Consider the following 20,731-nt stretch of genomic DNA (forward strand, 5'->3'; position numbering starts at 1 on the left):
GTTCTTAATTAGAGGCTGTTTCGAGGGATTATTTCCCATGTTCACATTGTGCTTCTTGTGTTATTTTGCAAACCACTGCATAAAAAGAGGGGAAGAAGATGTCACCAATCAAAAGAAAGACTCAATATGCCCCTAACTGGTGAAAGTGTGGACACCTGGCCACTGAAACCATTTGGTTGATAATGGGAATTCAGAGACTGAGCAAATGACAATGAGCCAAAACTGCATCGTGTTAAGTTCAAAGAAAAACATTATGAAAGAACCTAACCACACAGTGCAGTCTCTAAGTATTTGGACAGTGGTACAATATGCCAATAACGGGCTCCAAAGGTAATCAAAAGACTAGAATCAAGACTAGATACTGAAAGCTTTTGAGCATACCCGACTTCAGAAGCAGCTGAAAAGCCAACTGTCCAATTACTTGTGCTCCCCTAAAATGGAGGGATGGTGAATAAAAAGGGATGCAATTCCTGCACTGATCCCCCCCCCCCCCTATATGCATTTAAATACCCTCCCATTAATGGGGACAGTCTACACTTTAACCTCATCTTTCTGTTTCATTTGAAATCCGACGTGCCGGAGTACAGTCGCAAAACAACCAAAATTATACCACTGTCCAAATACTTACGGGCTGCATCGTATGCGTTCAGTTGCCTTAATTGAGCAGGGGGGTTGGCTATAACAAGAGCCTGCGTTACGAGTTGACCTCCCGTCTCCCGCCTGCAGGGCTACTTCGAGAGCTGCAACATCCACAGGAACCGGATAGCGGGCTTCGAGGTGAAGGCGTACGCCAACCCCACGGTGGTGCACTGCGAGATCCACCACGGGCAGACGGGCGGCATCTATGTGCACGAGAAGGGCCGGGGCCAGTTCATCGAGAACAAGATCTACGCCAACAACTTCGCCGGCGTGTGGATCACCTCCAACAGCGACCCCACCATAAGGTCTGCACCTGCGGTTTTTTCGCAAGGTCGCCCTGTCTGAGGCTCCAAAATCTTATTGCGCCGGGAGGGTGAAAGATTCGTTTTCTCTGATCGGTGTTGTAGATGAGGGAGATGGAAGTTGGAATGACCGTTTTTGCGCACTGTGAAATCGGGTCAGCCCGTCATTGGTTAAGATAAGATACTGCTTCTCGCTTGCTGTTCGGATGAGCTTTCTGTCGGTGTTGCCATGGAAACAGCCGGTCTTGGCATACGAACGGTGCGATTTCCTGTCCCTTGTGAAAAATTTACCGAACTTACATTTGGAGACTTGTCGGTTTAATAATACAATATTCTGGTCCATATTTTTAAAAACCAGAGGGAACTCCATTTTCAACGGCAACCAAGGAGGCGTTTACATATTTGGCGACGGACGGGGCCTCATCGAAAGCAATGACATCTACGGCAATGCCTTGGCGGGGATACAGATCCGGACCAACAGCTGCCCCATAGTCCGGCACAACAAGATTCACGATGGACAGCACGGAGGCATCTATGTGGTGAGTTCACATGCACACATGCATGCACAGACGCTGATGAATATTAAACTATGAAAACAAATATTAAATGTGAAAGTAATTTCTCACTTCAAAGTTTTTCACTTAATTTAGAAACTTTTCAAAACTGTGGAGAAATATTATGAAACGCATGAAGAGTCCAGACAGGGCTTAATGGACCAGTACGGGTGTTGCAGTACTTCCTCAGTTTTGGTACATTTTCAGTACAGGAAAAAATGTGAAACCTAAAAAAACTGCTTTTCTTTTATCATGAAAATGAAAAAAAACTGGGCATAATTTCTTGCTGAACAAAATTTCCCACATTAACACTTCGCCATCAGGATAAACTCAAGGTTTCGGAATGCAATTCCGCCACCGAATTTTGATTTAACATGCGTTAAAACAAGACCGTAATGTTGAACCGTGTGTCTGATATGGAAGGGAAGAGAATGTTTTTTCCAGCCTTGACAAAGTAGTTGACAGAAGCCAGGTGTCTCCACTGATTGCAAGAAGGTAGACGTGGGCTATTTTTGTTATATGGTGAGTGGCGATAGTGTGGGAACACTGGCGCCCCGCCCCTGTTGCATTCTTTGCGAAGAACCCGGCTCACACAGACTCAAAAACTTGTGCGTCATGTCTTGTGTCTCACCTGAATGTGTGCCTCCACCATTGTCCCTACAGCATGAGAAAGGGCAAGGCGTGATCGAGGAGAACGAGGTGTACAGCAACACCTTGGCTGGGGTGTGGGTGACAACAGGTAGCACCCCCGTGCTAAGGAAGAATCGGATACACAGCGGCAAGCAGGTAAAATGGCGGAGCCGGTGGGGAGGGGTTAGCGTACGCCTCTGAGCTCCTGTCTGTTTCCGTTACCCTGGATACCGCACGTTGCTTTTATTGCATCTCGCAATACAGAACCATGTAATGTAACCAATTATTATTTTTTATTTTTTTTCACTTTCTAAAAAAAATATATATATATTTAAAAACAGGTTGGCGTGTATTTCTATGACAACGGGCATGGTGTGCTGGAGGACAATGACATCTATAACCACATGTACTCTGGTGTTCAGATCAGGTGAGTCTCATCTGATAGTGGTGGAGCTACTAGACAGGGACTTCACTACTGGCTGCTGATGTGGCTGGTGTTTTGGAACTTTCACACTGCCGGGCATATGGTGGTTACTGTGTTTTTTCACTGTTGCCGGTCACTAAATGGTAGATGGTTGGCATTTATATTGCGCATTTATCCAAAGCGCTGTACAATTGATGCTTCTCTCTCACCCTTTCGTACACGCACTCACACACCAACGGCGATTGGCTGCCGTGCAAGGCACCAACCAGCTCGTCAGGAGTATTTTAGGGCTTAGGTGTCTTGCTCAGGGGCACTTCGACACACCCAGGGCGGGATCGAACCGGCAACCTTCTGACTTGTAGACGACTGCTCTTACCGCCTGAGCCAATATTGCCCCACCCGCTAGTTAGATTGGTCCATCATTGTTTTGCATCAACATTTGCTTTAGGTTGTAGATTGTTTCGCAGAGTTTCTCTGTGGGCGGTCATGGTAGTCGGCAAGGTACAGTACTGTGCAGAAGTCTTAGGCACCCTAGACTTTATTATATATATACATGTTTATTTTTGTGTGTGTGTCAGTATAAAAGAACACATTTGAGATTTCCAAATATTCATTTTCCAAAAGATTTAATTTTTCAGAGATATTTTTGAATTTAATTTTTAAAAAGTAACATATTACTGTAAGCAATTTACTACTTTTTACATAAAAACTTGATCAAGGCTGTCAGATCAGAAGCAAGGAGCCGCGCAAAGTCTGCAGAAGAACTGTGGCAAGTTCTCCAACATGCTTGGAACAACCTCCCTGCTGATTGTCTTAGCCAACGCTGTCCTGCAGTTCTATATCTCAGAGAAGTGATGCAGTTTTAACGCCGAAGGGTGGTCACAAAAAATATTGATTTGATTCAGTTTTTATGTATTCTGCCAAATTACTAAAATGTAATGTAAATTGTATAGTACGTTTATTTAGGACCTTTCATTGAATTATGTTTTAAAGAATCTTATCTGTACAGAATGTTATACAGGTGCCTAAGACTTTTGCACAGTACTGTAGTAGTTTACAAATCATCATGTGAATTTGTAAAAAAATATATATATTTTTGCATGGTTAACTGTCACCATTTGATATTGAGCTGTCACCTTGATATTTAAGTATCTTAATACATGCTTATGTTTTCTAGTTGTGCTGACAAGCATACTGTTGTGTACCTACACGAGCAGGTGTCTCTGACCAAGACTCCTGATGTTCACTTTGTTTACAGAACCGGCAGCAACCCCAAGATCCGACGGAACAAAATCTGGGGCGGTCAGAATGGTGGCATTTTGGTTTACAACTCTGGTGAGAAATAATTAGTTAACATACCCCACCTGAACCAGAACGTCACTGTCTGCTGTTCAGTAGAACTATGGCATCACAGTTCCCATAATCCCCTCTGAACCGTAAAGTCACAGATACCATGCTTCCACTGAACTGCAGTCACAATTACCATACCCCCTCTGAAATGCAGTCCCAATTGCCATACCCCCTCTGACTGCAAATTACACGCAAAGGCTTCTGGATGTTGTAGTGTTTTGCCGCATGCCCCCAATGCGCTGTCACTGCATGAATCGCAATACGCTCGGTTCAGAAGCACGACCTTCGCTCTTCACCTCCAGGCTTAGGGTTCATTGAGGACAACGAGATCTTCGACAACGCCATGGCGGGGGTCTGGATCAAGACGGACAGCAACCCCACACTCCGGAGGAATAAAATCCACGATGGGCGGGATGGAGGGATCTGCATTTTCAATGGAGGGAGAGGTATGGCCAGTGAGGGGGCTGGTGGCTGGGAGCTTGCATCAGAGGCGTCTATGGTTAAGATGTTTGGTCCATTTGTTTACATGGTTAGTTCACTGTTAGTTTGGGACCAGTAATACAACATTTTTGGGTGAACTCTTTTCTTGAATTATCGTGGTCTGTACCAGAAAGCGTCAATCTAGTGGAAGAGATTACATGGTCATGAGACAAGGAAGCTTGTTATTGTAAATAACAATCAGTAAAATCTGATTTTATTTTTATTTCTTTTTGTCATACACACATCCTGATCATTTTTTGGCTCATAAAATGCGAACGCCATCGTCCAAATTCACCAATGCAAAATTCAGTTTTTTTGAGCAAAGTCGAGTGGCTTGACTGAATAACGGTTCAATCGGGCCCTCTACTGGTTCTGTGCTGTAATTACAGTTTGCTTGATCTTTGACAAACTTAAAATGTGTTAATTCCGAGAAGCCAAAATCTTAGAGCATTGCACAGCATTTTACATAAATTTATTTCGCTTTTTACTTTCTCGTATAGTTGTCTGGATAATTCACTGTAGGACATGTGTAGTACAATTGGCATCTAACCAATGCCTATACTGAATTGTTAATACTTTTTTAAAGATTTTTTAAAATTTATTTCTTTTTTTGATACACCTGGTGTCGTGTTTAGACTAGTACAGTAGTCATATTATAAGATGACTCTATTATGCTATACGCATGTCTTCATCCATTTAAATACAATAACTAAAACTACAAAAAATAAAGAAAACTAACCAACTAACTAATCTTTTTATCATTATTATAATTCATATATTTTTTTATTTTTTTTATTTGCAATTCCAACTTCTGTTCTGTATTTGGTAGCACAATTTTTGGGAGAATTTCAGTACTGCATGAAAAAACAAAAAAATCCTTCTGACTGTCCTTTAAAACGGTCGCCACGGAACGGCGTGACTCCCCGTGAATGTGATTGGGTATCGATCCGAGCGGCAGCGCCTCACTTTCCCCGCCTCTCTCCCCTAGGGCTGCTGGAGGAGAACGACATCTTCAGGAACGCCCAGGCGGGCGTGCTCATCAGCACCAACAGCCACCCAGTCCTGCGCAAGAACAGGATATTCGACGGCTTCGCCGCCGGTGGGCCTTCTCAGCTTCCTGTCCACGGCCCGGGGGGTGGCCGGTTTCTGCCGTTCGTTTAACCTTTTCTGTCCCAAGCCCTGTGTGAAGTTCCTCTACCCAAATCCCAAGGGGGTTTGGCTTTGGCTAAGAAACTTGAGAGAATTTAGTGGTAGTATTTTTAATGGTAGTATTGTTCTTTTTTATTTATTGAGTATACGGTTACCAGATTAGCAGCTTGTTCTGCTGAAAATGAATGATAAAGGAAACTGTTTGACCTTTGTATATATAGGTATAAAGGTAAAAATGCCGTATGGCACTTTTGGGACTGAAAGGGTTAACGCCTGGTTCTTGGACCTTATATTCTTGTTGCGCAGGGGAAAAAAGATTGGCGTTCAGTGATTTGGAGAATGGTTGTTATTAAACTAAAATGGCCGGAGCGACATGCTATCACTCACACACTAGTTTGAGCCAAACCTTGTTTTCTGTAGAGAGAGAAGTATTAGTAGCAACAAGTCAGTAATTGGCCACCCCTGTTGGTTTCATGAAACCTCTCCCTTCCATCAGTCTTGCCTGTTTTTGTCTGTTGATAGTAATGTTTTACTATATATTCATGTAATGTTTGTCTCTCCTGTTCAGGTATCGAGATCACAAACCATGCCACAGCGACACTAGAGGGCAATCAGATTTTCAACAATCGTTTCGGAGGGCTTTTCCTGGCGTCAGGAGTCAATGTTACCATGAAGGGTAAAATAGAATTTATCTTGTGCTCTTTACCCCTTGAAACATTTCAAAACCAGCAGCAATCTCTCCTTATCAATAGGCAAAAGTAATATTCCATAACAGGTAGAACAAACAGGGAGTAAACAGAAGGAAACCTTAGAAGAAATATGGGCCAAATTACAGCTTCGATATGATGCAAAGTTAATTTAATTTATGTCCATGTGCTAGACACTGGTCCACCACTGGGTCACTTTCAAGAGGTGTCTGCCTTCAGCCGAAACATGTTCGGTGTTCCCTTCGGCTGAGTTGGGCACTTCGCCATTAGGGGGCAGGGACGTTAGGTTCCTCTTTTACAGAATCTCTCCCTCCCCACAGATAACAAAATCATGAACAACCAGGATGCCATCGAGAAGGCTGTGAGCAGAGGTCAGTGCCTCTACAAGATATCCAGCTACACCAGCTACCCGATGCATGATTTCTACAGGTAAAGCCATCTCCCGCCTCTTCCGTTGTTGCGCCATGGCGGGGAGGGGGGAGACCCCGTCAGAATCTCAACAGGTTATCTCTTCAACCTCCTTCTTTTTTTTCTTCTTTTTTTTTCTCCGTCCATCCAGGTGCCACACCTGTAACACGACAGACCGGAACGCCATCTGTGTGAACTGCATTAAGAAGTGCCACCAAGGGCATGACGTAGAGTTTATAAGGCACGATAGGTAAGAGTGCCATTTCGTTTTCCATAAGGATGCTGGGAGTTGTAGTGATTTCCGCCTTAGCAGGTTTTGCTAAAGGATACTGGGCATTGTAGTCCTGGCCACCTGACTTTCTATCTGTACTTCCAGCAGGTGAACATAGGATATACAATTTTTTTTTTCTCCCCCAATATTATTAATGCTAGGATTGTTATTTTTATGAGTATTCAGTTACCAGATTAGCAGCTTGTTCTGCTGAAAATGGATGATAAAGAAACTGTTTGACCTTTATGTTTTTTGTAAAAGTTTTCATTGTGTTGGTGGTACCCATTCACAGCGGAAACAAAACCATTATTTACTGGCGAAAATGTTTTCTCCAAGTTCTGTGTGTGCTGTTGTATTATGCAGACAGCCTGCAGGGGGCACTGTTAGACTCCTTGGCTTAAGCACGCCAGCCTCCTGCAAGCCCCCCAAGTGCATTTGGCCCGTCTGCCGGATTATGTGTGTAAAGCAGTGGTCTCTAACCCTGTTCCTGGAGAGCTACCGGGTCTGCCGGTTTTTGTTTTTTAAACCTACAACCTGTTGAGACCCAGGTAACCAGGTGAAATGAGTTAACCGTGTTATCGACTGCTCTAATTGATCAATTAAGTGCAGAGTAACAGTGAAAAGGAGACCCTGTAGCTCTCCTGAGCCAGGGTTGGAGACCGCTGGCGTAAAGCAAACCCGGCAGTAGCGAAGCGCGGTCAGCTAGCGTGTTAGCGTTTCACGCGCTCACCCCCGTTGTCCTTCGCCCTCCAGGTTCTTCTGCGACTGCGGCGCCGGGACCCTCTCCAACCCCTGCACCCTGGCCGGAGAGCCCACGCACGACACGGACACTCTGTACGACTCCGCCCCCCCTATAGAGTCCAACACGCTGCAGCACAACTAAGCATTAATGCGCACAGTTACCCCTCCCCAAAAAAAGCCCACAAACCCACCACGATGAACCACCTGGGAAACCTGCCCCTTTAAAACTGAGAGCTTCTGCCTTTCCAAAAACCCAGAACTCACATGTGTACAGTAATGGCGTGAGAGGAAATGCAAATCTAGGTTATAAAAAAAAAAAAAACTTCAACCATTATGAGAAATAAATAAATAAAAAACCCTAAAAAAAACATATATAAATATATAAATATACAGACTCGGACAATGCAAGAGCTGGCCAGGCTCTGAATGGAGATTACGTTTATATATAGATATATATATATATATATATATAAATAAAAAAAAAAAAGCTTACTGATATATGTGGATGTGATGCCTTTCTGATCTTTTCTGTTCCTGCGTTGTTTCTAAGAAGAAAAGGAGAGGGAGAGATACCCGAATGGCAAAGAGAAGCAATATGTTGACTCAGGATTGGGGGAGTCGAGGTGGAGGCAGAGGCTGAAGCGGCCATTTTGGGGAGGGGCTAACGAGAGACTGCCTCGATTGCTCCCTCCTGCTCCCCGCCCCCTCCCCCCTCCCGACGACGGTCACGCTCGGGGACGGAGGCTGAGTCCGCCGGCATTTTTTTTCATTTTCTGTACAGACAGCGACGGACAGACAAGAGATGCGAGGAGCTGTGGAGAGGGTACAGCGTTAAGCAGGGCGGGTTTCCTCCTCAGGAAGCAAAGCCATGCCCCCCCCCCCCCCCCCCCCCCCCCCCCACACACACACACACACACACACACACACTGCTGCCCTGGCAACTGTCTCTAGGCGACGAGAGTGCTGGTGTATGTGTATGGTCGTAAAATAATAAAAAAGAAACAATGTGTTTTAGCACTTCAGCTTTTTTAAAAATGTTATTCTGATTCACAAATATGATTTTAATGCTTTCTCATGTAGTTTTGTATTTTCCAGCAAAAATCTTACTGTACTTGAATGTCTTTTATTATTATTATTATTATTATTATTATTATTATTATTATTATTATTATTTTGTTAGTTCACCGTAGACTTGCTGTAATCCTATTCATGTCCCAGTATATAAGTTCTTTCTGTGAAAGAGAATAACAAAAAAAATTTTTTGGAAAAGAAACACTAAAAATTTCCTCCAGCAATGTTATTTTAAATGTAAGTTGTTGAAGAAAAGAAAAGAAAGAAGAAAAAAACGTTTCTCGTGAGGCGGGTTTTCATGAGACTGAGATGGCGGTGGTTTGAAAGCGAATTTTGTCGCCCACACAGTCGTTGCATTTGCGCCGGTCTTCAGTCGCACGAGGCGGAGAGGGTTGTACTTCAGAAATGCAAATCCAAGGAAGGCCTCCCATACGTAATGAACATGTACATGTCGGCCTAGCTAAGGCCATTCGAACGACCGGCACCGTTTGTTCAACTATCCAGTTCGGCCTGCCGATCAGGTAAATTGTGTTTGTGGTTTCCAGAAAAGAGCGTCATTTCCTTTGAAAAGCATTGTGCGCCAGCTACCAAACCTTATATACTGTTCAGAACCCTTGGGTCTCAACTCGGAGCTTATGGATTTATTGAATGAAATGACATTTGCGACAGATTTAGAGCTATTCCTGGTTTGTTGTCTCTGCAGTTTGCCTGTAAGGACGGAAAGGTGAACACCGCCTCCTGAGTGCATGTACAGAGGAATCCTTAAGCCAGGTGGCATTTTCAGGGATTAGTGAACAAACTTGGGAAAACATAGATACGTTGGGTATTAAAGCAGGGGTTTAAATCTGAGTGAATTGGTTGTTTTATTCTGATTATTAGTATTAATTGAAATGGTTCCCCGTTTTAAAGTTTTGTAGCCACTTGTAGAAGTGTAATCCGTCTCGAAAACGCTGCCGTTTCAAGCCTTCGCGGTTCCCATCGGCTGGGACACGACGCCAAGATGTCGCCATGGTGCTTTTAGCCGCGGCGCAGCGTTGATGAAATGTTTCCGGGACGTTTTGAGAACATTGTGTTAACGGAGGCAGCCCTCTGGGTGCCACTGGCTGTTTGAGTGTTAATTTTAAAAAAATGTAAAAAATATATAAAAAAAAACATTGCTGGAGATAAATCTCTAAAGCTTCTATCTACATTGAAGCAGTTGTATACCCATAATGCCCTGTTGATAGCTTTTTTTTTTTTTCTTTTTTTTTTTTTTTTGCTTCATTCATGTGTATTGGTGACTGTGGCTTCTGCTGCCTGAAGTGTATGCATGTACCATAACATCTAGACTTAATATATTGTGGAGTATCCAATAACCATTATGTAGATGCTAGTGTGAATTAAAGGGGTTTAATTTCCTATGAAATATTTCCAAAAAAAAAAAAAAGGAAAACTGGTCATTTTTAAAAAATAATAATAATAAACTTTATTAGAATGTTTCAGAAGTTGGGAATGTTTGTGAATGGGAGAAGGTTTTGTGAGAGGCTCAGCAAATGGGAGAGAATATGCTGACATCACTGTCTGAACCAGTCAGATTGTATGATGCTCCAAGGTAAGGGTCTTACTGAGCAAAGCATTGCTGTACAGGAGTGGAAGAGGAAGCAGGAGCCTGAGGTTGACTGGCATATTGACAGCAGCAATGCATCTGTTAATGACCATTTTTGTAAAAAGAAATGCTCATATCCTAAATTATCCATCCACACCTCTGTCTAGTAAGGCTGAGACTGTATTGTTATCAACAGCTGCATCTCCGGGATTACACATTTTGGGCTAAATGGAACCTTGTCGAATTGATTGGCTCCATAAAATACGACATGTTTAATCATGCAGTGCGGTAACGTTTCATATCTCATTCTCAGATGTCCATCTATCCACAAGGAGTCCATTAAGAATCTGATGGTGATGGTGATATTTTAGTGCCGACTTCATTAGGTTCATATGCTAGTCCAAACAGTGAATCTTGTGGCTTCAACTCTGTATAAAGCATTCAGACATTAAGAGGTTTTAGTGATCTAAGCGTCTTTGACTGGTTTGATTCTCGGTGCTAATTATTGTGGTTCAAGCATCTCAGAAACTGCTGCCCGCCTAAGGTTTTAATGCACGACTAGTCTCTAGATATTACAGACATTGGTTGGATTAAAAAAAAACCCATCCAGTTCAGCAGCAGTGTGGGCAAAAACACCTTGTTAATGATATGTTAGAGGAGGATGGGCTGACTGTGTTGAACCTTGAAGCAGATGGGCTACAGCATCAGCAGACCCAAACTGGGTTTCGCTCCTGTATTAGCTAAGCGCAGGAAGATGAGGCTACTGTGGGCACATGGTCACCCAAACCAGATGATTGAAGATCGCTCTGAAATGGGAGTAATATAAAAATTTAATTTACCACAATGAATATTCAATAAATGGGCAAACATTGCTACATGCAGGTTTATCATGGTCCGATAGTATAATGTGTTGTAATATACTGAACCAGACCTCCATATCACAGCATAGACTGCTTCCCAGCACAATATTTATAAAAGAATTCCAAGAACACATTTAGCAATACTCGGCCACAACCAATTGGGTAGCTCTCCCTTTAAAAAGAGTAGTTAGTATTGACAGATGTGAGGAAAAATTAAACCATATCTTTTTAGCCCCTTAATTTCATTTTCATTTTTTAGCCCACTTTCATTGTTTTGAGACGAGGCAATGGCTCCTCAACAGCTCTATGAAATAAGTAAACTCGTAACCTCATGAACGTTTGTTCATTTTTCACGTTCAGATTTGGTAACAGTGTGTTCTTTATGAGGAAAAGATAATGAGAGGGGGCTTTACTGAGTGAAGTGCAAAAAATGCTTTCTGTAGATAAACCTGCTGCAAGTCCATGACTACATTTCCCAGGAGGCCAGGTTTAAAAAATCTGAATATAGAATGTATTGCATTGCCTAATGAGGTGACAGTCATATTTGAGCAGCTGTATAGAAAGTAAGGCCAGGTTTAGAGAGTCTTTGAATCAAAATGTATAATATACATTTACTTTTGTAAAATTCTGAAATCCATGAACTGGATGAGCCAAATTGATGTACTGTTGTAACAGGCCTAAGAATCGTTCAGCTTGAATGAAAATGTAGAAAAAAGTGAGGGAATGATAAATGGTTGGCATTTATATAGCGCCTTTATCCCAAGTGCTGTGCAATTGATGCTTCTCATTCGCTCATTTGTACACACACTCTTACACCAACACAAGGCACCAACCAGTTTTTCAGGAGCAATTGGGGGTTAGGTGTCTTGATCAGGGACACTTCGACACACTCTGGAGCTTTACTCTCACTCTTCTGCTTTAAGCAGGACTCAACTATGCTTCTTAAGCCCAGGTTTACAGGAGGACCTTCAACAGAGGACTTTCTCCTGCAAAACCCTCCGTAAAATCCCACTTACACCTTTTCAGCCAATCAAAATTACTATTGTTTTGAGCCCCTATTAAAACCCTACTAATTTCTCTCAATTTTCTCAACCAAAGCCCACTTCATATTGGGCTTTGGACTGGAAGCGTTAACCAGAGTTTTTGTATGATGGGTTTGACACTGCCATTCAAACATACACTCTCACTGAGGCGACATTGGCTCAGAGGTAAGAGCAGTCGTCTGGCAGTCGGAGGGTTTTGTAAGGTTTTTTCAACGTGAGACTGAGAGCCCCAGCCATGCAGGTTGGTTTACATCTTTTCGCAAATATATGCGATAAGAATATTGCTCTGTTGAGACTAAGAACCCCCCAAATACACCAAAAGGTGGGAGTTTCTGAGAGGTGAAGGAAATGCGTGTAGTCTGACCAATGCTACTGGAACAGGGTCAATTTAATGTTGTTCTTGTTTAGCTGACTCCAAAAGATACGTTCAACTGCTCCTCTGTTCTAACAGTTCACACAAAAGGAACTGCAAATGTCTGCCAATAGTGTGGCTCTATACGCTATCTTATCTATCTATGTAGATGCGGACGTGCCTGTGGCCTGTATAGCCTACAATGATACACTTAGTATGTATCATGTGATGGCACTGGTGTATAGGCGAGTGACTACGGGTGTTGATGTTATCTCTGTGTGTCTAACAAATCTGGTTAACCTTTGTAGCACAGCTGGATGCTGACTCAGAGGCAACTTGCATTACCTGTGGTTAATTCCTACAATATCGTTATTCAGCAACCAGTGTACTACACCACCAATGACACCAAACTATTTAGTACAAAATGAGCTATCTAAAGACACTAAACACTGTATGTGGAAAACCCATGATCTATACAGTCTTATTTCACCTCAACAGTTCTGGGACCATTCCACTGAGGTGGCAGAATTGCGCCAAGAAAGCACAATGATGGGAGCAATAGTCCTGTATTGACGAGCCCTGTCTTTTCATCAAGCCTTGCTGACCCAGTGTCAACATGGTAAACACAGTCTGTTTCCCTGTGGGGGTCTGCAGAGAGGCACACTTATGTAAAATGCCCTACGAGACCTAAGACACAAAGATTCAATTTATACACACGGTGGTTTCAGAACCATCCTGATCAATAGATGTGTTCTGGTTTTGAAGCACATAGGGTGTGTTCTGTCCTAAATTCAGCAAAACTGAAAGGGAGAATCAGATGAATCAGACTGAGAGACTAAGTCTGTAAGATGGCAGATCAAGCTTTGATTCCTGAGGACGAGCTCTGTTGCTCTGTATGTTGTGATATTTTTAAAGAGCCTGTTATCCTGAAATGCAGCCACAGCTTCTGTAGAGTGTGTGTGCAGCAGTACTGGAAAGAGAAGAACTCTCGAGAATGTCCCATCTGCAGGAGGTCCTCTGTTGAAGATCCTCCTGTAAACCTTGTCTTGAGAAGCATTGTGGAGTCTTTAAATCAGAAGAGTGAAGCTGCAGAGAAAAGTGGAGCTGTTGTGAAGAGTGAAGCTTGCTGTAGTCTTCATGGAGAGAAACTACTGTTCTTCTGTGAATATGACAAAGAGCCTCTCTGTGTCGTCTGTCAGACTTCAAAAAAACACAGAAATCACACGGTCTGTCCAGTGGAAGAAGCCGTACTGGATCTGAAGGTATTCCATGTTAATATATTCTCTATTTCATATCTATTTCATATTTTCAAGACACAATTAAATATCAGTAAATAAGTCTCTTTGTTAAGCTGTGTTATGCAGTCTTGTAAATACGTTCAGTGGAAGTAGTAGCACTATAGTGAAAATCTGGTTTCCAACCCTCTAAGTATGTCTGTTTTCAGTACAATTTAAGATGAGTAAGATGTACTGTAGGTATGGTTATGTCCTGATTGGAAGTTGTGCATGGGGGCATTTTATGGAGAATATGGCTCCAACTAGGAATCACTGAAAACACAATACAATTAGAAGAACATGTAGCAATGATGTGTCAGATTATATGAACTGATAGCGCAAATAGGGAGCATACATCTAGAGAAACTCTATTACAATACAGGTCAAGACCTAATTAAAATAATGTTATATGCCCTATACTATATACTATATACTATATTTGATGATTTGCTGGAACAGAATTGAGCAACAACCAGAAAATACTGAAAATCCATAATGACTGTAAAACCAACAGAGACAGGAGCTACACAGTATATGCACAAGATAATCTTGTAGCAAAAAGTAAATTTTCATAAATGCTTCAACATTTCTTACACTCTTCTACAAGTTAGATGAAGTACAACCCATACAATTCTATATGCTGACTGGTTTTACTGGCAATAATAATGGGGCAATTTCAGCATTATGGATGTGTAAAAATCTTTCTAAAAACTCTGAATTTTAAAGTCTAATGCAGAAAGTTTGAGGAGGCTTGGCTGAAAAATAGCAATTTAGAAAATATTTATTTGATTTTTATGAGGAGATACCACTGTTATAGATGTGACATGTCTGAAATGCATATTGTTTGACGATCTACTTTCCAATCAAATTTCAAATTATCATAACACATTTGATGTAATCTGAAATGGTTCTGAATATTGGTTTTGACATTGAGAAAACAGCTGAATTGGTTTTGAATGTTTTCAAGAAGGCCGCCAAATGGCATTGATATCAGTGGTAATGAATATTATAGAATATCACAAAATAATCCACAATAACAACATCATATAAATTTTATAAATTTATTATCGTATTTTTGCATGAAATAAATATTTGATCCCCTACCAATCAGGAATAATTCTGGCTCCCACAGACCAGTTAGTTTTCCATTAAGAAGCACTCCTAATCTCAACTCACTACCCAAAACACCTGTGTCAACTCGTTACATCGTATAAAAGACACCTGTCCACACAATCAATCAGATTCCAACGTTTCCACCATGGCTAAGACAAAGGAGCCTTCTAAGGACATCAGGGACAAAATTGTAGACCTGCACAAGGCTGGGATGGGCTACAAGAAAATAAGCAAGCAGCTTGGTGAGAAGTTAACAACTGTTGGAGCAATTATTAGAAAATGGAGGAAACACAAAGTCACTGCCAATCTCCCTCGGTCTGGGGCTCCACGCAAGATCTCGCCTCGTGGGATATCAATGATCATGAGAAAAGTCAGGGATCAGCCCAGTACTACACAGGAGGAGCTTGTTAATGACCTGAAGGCAGTTGGGACCACAGTCACGAAGAGAACCATCAGTAACACACTACACGGTGAAGGATTAAAATCCTGCTGTACGCGCAAGGTTCCTCTGCTGAAGAAGGCACATGTACAGGCCCGTCTGAAGTTTGCCAAAGAACACCTGGATGATCCAGAGGAGGCTTGGGAGAAGGTGATGTGGTCAGATGAGACCAAAATAGAGCTATTTGGCATCAACTCGACTTGCCGTGTTTGGAGGAAGAGAAATGCTGAGTACAACCCCAAGAACACCATCCCCACTGTGAAGCATGGAGGTGGAAACCTTATGCTTTGGGGGTGTTCCTCAGCTAAGGGGACAGGACGACTTCACCGTGTCGAGGGGAGGATGAATGGGGCCATGTACCAGGAAATGTTGGGCGACAACCTCCTTCCCTCAGTGAGAGCACTGAAAATGGGTTGTGGATGGGTCTTCCAACATGACAATGACCCAAAATATACGGGCAAGGCAACAAAGGAGTGGCTCAAAAAGAAGCATATGAAGGTCCTGGAGTGGCCTAGCCAGTCTCCAGACCTAAATCCCATCGAAAATCTGTGAAGGGAGCTGAAGCTTCGAGTTGCCAAGCGACAGCCTCCGTACCTTAAGGATTTGGAGAGGATCTGCAAAGAGGAGTGGAACAAAATCCCTCCCAAGATCTGTGCAAACCTGGTGAAAAACTACAACAAACGTCTGACCTCTGTGCTTGCCAACAAAGGTTTCTCCACCAAGTATTAAGTCCTATTGTTCTATGGATCAAATACTTATTTCATGTGAAAATATGATATTAAATTTATATGATGTTGTTATTGTGGATTATTTTGTGATATTCTGTCTCTCAATGTTAAAATGTACCTATGATTAAAATTCTACACGGTTCCATTCTTTGTAAGTGGGCAAACCTACAAAATCAGCAAGGGATGTATGTTTCATACTTCAAAAAAGTTATACTGACCTTTTCTTGCATTGGAGAAGGATTATCTTTTACTCTGTCATTTTCTGTAAGTGACAATTGGTTCATATGATCATATCACTCCAGGAGGAACTCAAGCCTGCACTCAATCTGATTAAAGAAAAACTGAAGAGGTTTACTGTGGTTGTAAAAGAAAGTGAGAAAACAGCAGAACACATCAGGGTAAGTAAAGCAGTTAGGAATTATTTTTAGCTCCAAAAACATACAAATATATTACTTTTGGATAATGTTATGTTTTGATAGTTACTGTACATTATTCAAATTTAAAATTGTGTATTTGAATTGCAGAGTCAATCCCAGCACACAGAAAAACAGATAAAGGCAGAGTTTGAGAAGCTCCACCAGTTCCTGCAAGAAGAAGAGGATGTCAGACTAGCTGCACTGAAGAAGGAGGAGGAGGAGAAGAGTCAGATTATTAAGGAGAAGATAGAAAACATCACAAGACACGTCTCCACCCTTACAGACAAAATCACAGCTATAGAGAAGGCCATGGACACTGAAGACACCTCGTTTTTAAAGGTAGGAGATTGGTTGACTGACAGTGTTCTGGGTTTAGACAGACTGATTCCAGCTGTATTGAAATGCGCAGTGTGTTACTGCGAGACACAGCACCGGCACTTTTCAATAACAGACATTCAATAATGGCATAGTGGTTAATGTAAATGACTGGGACACGCAAGGTTGGTGGTTCTAATCCCGGTGTAGCCACAATAAGATCTGCACAGCCGTTGGGCCCTTGAGCAAGGCCCCTTACCCTGCATTGCTCCAGGGGAGGTTTGTCCCCTGCTTAGTCTAATCAACGGTATGCCGCTCTGGATAAGAGTGTCTGCCAAATGCCAGTAATGTAATGTAGAGCATGACTTCACCAGCAGAATGGGGAAGATGAGAATAAAGTGCTAACAAGCAATGTCACATTATTATAGAGTATACAGATACAGAGTAAACAACTTATTATACTGAGAACTTATTTTCTATGCCATAGTATTAAATACATGTCCAATGCTTTCATTTAATTGTTTTTTTATGATTTTCAGTATAGCTTAGTGGCTGCTTCAATTAACATACATACTCTTTGCTGATGTCTGCTCTGTTGGAGCTGGCAATACGTCAGCACCTCAAACTGTCATTTCACTTCAACAGACATTTCAATATGCTGGTGTGTTGTTTGCAGCAGTATTTGGTTGTATTCTAAAGGTGCCTTGTTCTGTAATTATATCACAGTCTCCTATTAAATAGTTAGCCAGTCAGTAGCAAGGATGAGTAATCTGTGAGCCAAGAATGGGATTTCATAACAGTTTGGACAGGATAGCTGTGTTCACTGTCAGTTTCATTAATATGGTGAATGTAGTCACAATCATTTAATGGATTAATATGCCATATACTTTTTTGTGAGTGTGCCCCAACAGAATGTCAGTGCAAAAACCTCCCCATTGCAGGGAATAACATTTACAGAAGACTACTTCTTCTTCACCACAGATCTGCCTTTGACCATTATTTCCTCCGTAATAGTAATTACACTGTACTGTACACTACATATACAGTGCATCCGGAAAGTATTCACAGCGCTTCACTTTTCCCACATTTACTGCTGAACAGTCTGAGGTCAAGAGCGCTCTGGAGCAGGTTTTCATCCAGGATGTCTCTGTACATTGCTGCATTCATCTTTCCCTCAATCCTGACTAGTCTCCCAGTTCCTGCCGCTGAAAAACATCCCCACAGCATGATGCTGCCACCACCATGCTTCACTGTAGGGATGGTATTGGCCAGGTGATGAGCGGTGCCTGGTTTCCTCCAAACATGACGCCTGGCATTCACTCCAAAGAGTTCAATCTTTGTCTCATCAGACCAGAGAATTTTGTTTCTCATGATCTGAGAGTCCTTCAAGTGCCTCCAGGTGGGCTGCCATGTGCCTTTTACTAAGGAGTGGCTTCCGTCTGGCCACTCTACCATACAGGCCTGATGGATGAATCCTGGTGGATTGCTGCAGAGATGGTTATCCTTCTGGAAGGTTCTCCTCTCTCCACAGAGGAACGCTGGAGCTCTGACAGAGTGACCATCGGGTTCTTGGTCACCTCCCTGACTAAGGGCCTTCTCCCCCGATTGCTCAGTTTAGATGGGCGGCCAGCTCTAGGAAGAGTCCTGGTGGTTCCAAACTTCTTCCATTTACGGATGATGGAGGCCACTGTGCTCATTGGGACCTTCAAAGCAGCAGAAATGTTTCTGTACCCTTCCCCAGATTTGTGCCTCGAGACAATCTTGTCTCGGAGGTCTACAGACAATTCCTTTGACTTCATGCTTGGTTTGTGCTCCGACATGCACTGTCAACTGTGGGACCTTACATAGACAGGTGTGTGCCTTTCCAAATCATGTCCAATCAACTGAATTTACCACAGGTGGACTCCAATTAAGCTGTTCTCAAGGTTGATCCTGAGCTCAATTTGCAAAAATCTCAAAAAACCTTTTTTCACATTGTCATTATGGAGTATTGTGTGTAGAATTTGGAGGAAAAAAATGAATTTAATCAATTTTGGAATAAGGCTGTAACATAACAAAATGTTGGAAAAGTGAAGCGCTGTGAATACTTTCCGGATGCACTGTATACATAAGACATGGTGATCTCTTCTTGCCATGGAAGCCAAAACAGTGGTCAACTGGTCCTGCTCAGTACTTTATCCATCAACATGCTGGGATGTTAGCTGCTTAATTACCTTTTTTTCAGTATGCCTTATATTCCTCTTTTACTGAAGTGTTTATTTTATGTCGGCAGTGAAATGTACATTACAGTACCTTCATTCATCGCTTGTATTAGCATGGCTTCTGTTTCCAACTTATTGTTACCTCATAATTGTCTCTATTGAATAAATGTTTTTACATGCATACATCTTATCACAATAATACTTCTATGTATTTTTCTTTTTTCAGAGCTACAAAAACATCAAGGAAAGGTATGTAGACTCTCACCTCATTTATTCTTGTCTGTTGAAAGCACTTCAATCTCCAAAGCTTGACTGAGTCCTGCTTGTCATTACAGAGCCCAGTGCACACTGCGGGACCCAGAGCTGCTCTCAGGGGCACTGATAGATGTGGCCAAACACCTGGGCAACCTGAAGTTCAGAGTCTGGGAGAAGATGCTGGGGATGGTGCAGTACAGTGAGTATCTGGGGCAGATGGTGAAATCATGTTTTTGCAATTATTTAATGAACAAATGAAACTTAAGAAACAAGCAGTATAGTGAACTGGTGCAAAACACAAACAGTACAGTACCCAGTCTTACCTCCCTCCAAGTTTAGGAAGATCACATTGGCTGCACTGCACTGCTCTCAATTGAACAACACAAGCAGACACAGAACTGGCATAATGTATAAAATGTCATTCTTAATAGTTTATTGGCGGTGTGAATTGTGTGCATTGAATTTGCAATGATGTGTGAACTTATTTATTCATTTTCATAAAGCAAATATGTTTTACATTAAAAATGTAAATCAATATAACTGCAATATATTTTAATAAATAACTATTATATACAATGTCCTGTGTATGTAACCTAATTTGAATAGAGTATTTGAAATGCAGCTCTTGTTTCAGCATTTTAAATGTCTGTCTTCATGATATTTCAGCTCCTGTGATGCTGGACCCCAACACTGCAGCCCCCTGGCTCTCTCTCTCTGATGATCTGACCACTGTGAGAAACACAGGTACAAAGCAGAAATGTCCTGACAACCCAGAGAGGTTTAGCACATATGTGTTTGTGCTGGGATCTGAGGGGTTTACCTCAGGGAAACACAGCTGGGAGGTGAGCGTTGGGAATAAATCTAAGTGGGATATAGGAGTGGTGAAAGAATCCATCAATAGAAAAGAAAAGATAACATACAAGCCAGAGAGAGGATTCTGGGTGTTAAAGCTGAGGAATGGTGATGAATACAGAGCAAGTGGAGTTACTGGCCTCACACTGAAGAGGAAACCCCAGAGCATCAGAGTGGAGCTGGACTATGACAGGGGGAAGGTGTCCTTCTTCGACTCCAGTGACATGTCACTCATCTACACTTTCACAGACACATTTACTGAGAGAGTGTTCCCATTCGTCTGTCCCTGTTTGAAAGGAGATGGTAAGAATGAGGGACCCCTGCAAATATGCCCAGTGAAAGTTTCCGTAAAAACACCAAGGAACTAAATGTACAGAGTATTATAGAGAAAATCCATTTCACATTTATACTTAATTTTCTTTTCATCATTCATTATTTTGTTGAGAGTTAATGAACTGTGACTGCATTTTTGATGATGGGCTACAGTCTTAGCTTTTGTTTTTAACTGAAATGAATCATTAGACAAAACTAATTCATATGTTTGTCCATAAAGCAGATGTGCTCTTGTGGTT

The 20,731-nt window shown here is 42.0% G+C and overlaps 2 protein-coding genes across 3 annotated transcripts in view; both read left to right on the forward strand.

Moving 5' to 3' along the window:
- Positions 1–10,210, forward strand: part of fbxo11b (F-box protein 11b) — a 31,782-nt gene extending 21,572 nt beyond the window's left edge. For both annotated transcript variants that reach the window (XM_061232846.1, XM_061232847.1), the window contains exons 12-22: positions 727–944; positions 1,300–1,480; positions 2,159–2,281; positions 2,467–2,552; positions 3,808–3,884; positions 4,202–4,345; positions 5,368–5,478; positions 6,097–6,204; positions 6,556–6,664; positions 6,795–6,893; positions 7,668–10,210. In XM_061232846.1, the coding sequence (XP_061088830.1) occupies positions 727–944; positions 1,300–1,480; positions 2,159–2,281; positions 2,467–2,552; positions 3,808–3,884; positions 4,202–4,345; positions 5,368–5,478; positions 6,097–6,204; positions 6,556–6,664; positions 6,795–6,893; positions 7,668–7,797 (1,386 nt within the window). In that variant the 3' untranslated portion in view covers positions 7,798–10,210. The remainder of the gene's footprint in view (positions 1–726; positions 945–1,299; positions 1,481–2,158; positions 2,282–2,466; positions 2,553–3,807; positions 3,885–4,201; positions 4,346–5,367; positions 5,479–6,096; positions 6,205–6,555; positions 6,665–6,794; positions 6,894–7,667) is intronic.
- A 3,204-nt stretch (positions 10,211–13,414) lies between these two features.
- Positions 13,415–20,527, forward strand: LOC133121199 (zinc-binding protein A33-like). The gene is made up of 6 exons (XM_061230405.1): positions 13,415–13,828; positions 16,423–16,518; positions 16,645–16,875; positions 19,279–19,301; positions 19,388–19,506; positions 19,974–20,527. Exons 1-6 carry the CDS (start codon positions 13,415–13,417, stop codon positions 20,525–20,527), a joined length of 1,437 nt encoding a protein of 478 aa, XP_061086389.1.
- Positions 20,528–20,731: the final 204 nt, after the last annotated feature.

Source organism: Conger conger, chromosome 2 (assembly GCF_963514075.1).
Source record: "Conger conger chromosome 2, fConCon1.1, whole genome shotgun sequence".
In the NCBI taxonomy this organism is placed as follows: Eukaryota; Metazoa; Chordata; class Actinopteri; order Anguilliformes; family Congridae; genus Conger; species Conger conger.

Excerpts from the sequence above, each read along its gene's own strand:
- LOC133121199 (XM_061230405.1), top strand. The coding sequence starts at position 13,415 with ATGGCAGATCAAGCTTTGATTCCTGAGGACGAGCTCTGTTGCTCTGTA. Across the intron at positions 19,302-19,387 it reads TACAAAAACATCAAGGAAAG|AGCCCAGTGCACACTGCGGG; the intron begins GTATGTAGACTC and ends TTGTCATTACAG. Across the intron at positions 19,507-19,973 it reads GCTGGGGATGGTGCAGTACA|CTCCTGTGATGCTGGACCCC; the intron begins GTGAGTATCTGG and ends ATGATATTTCAG.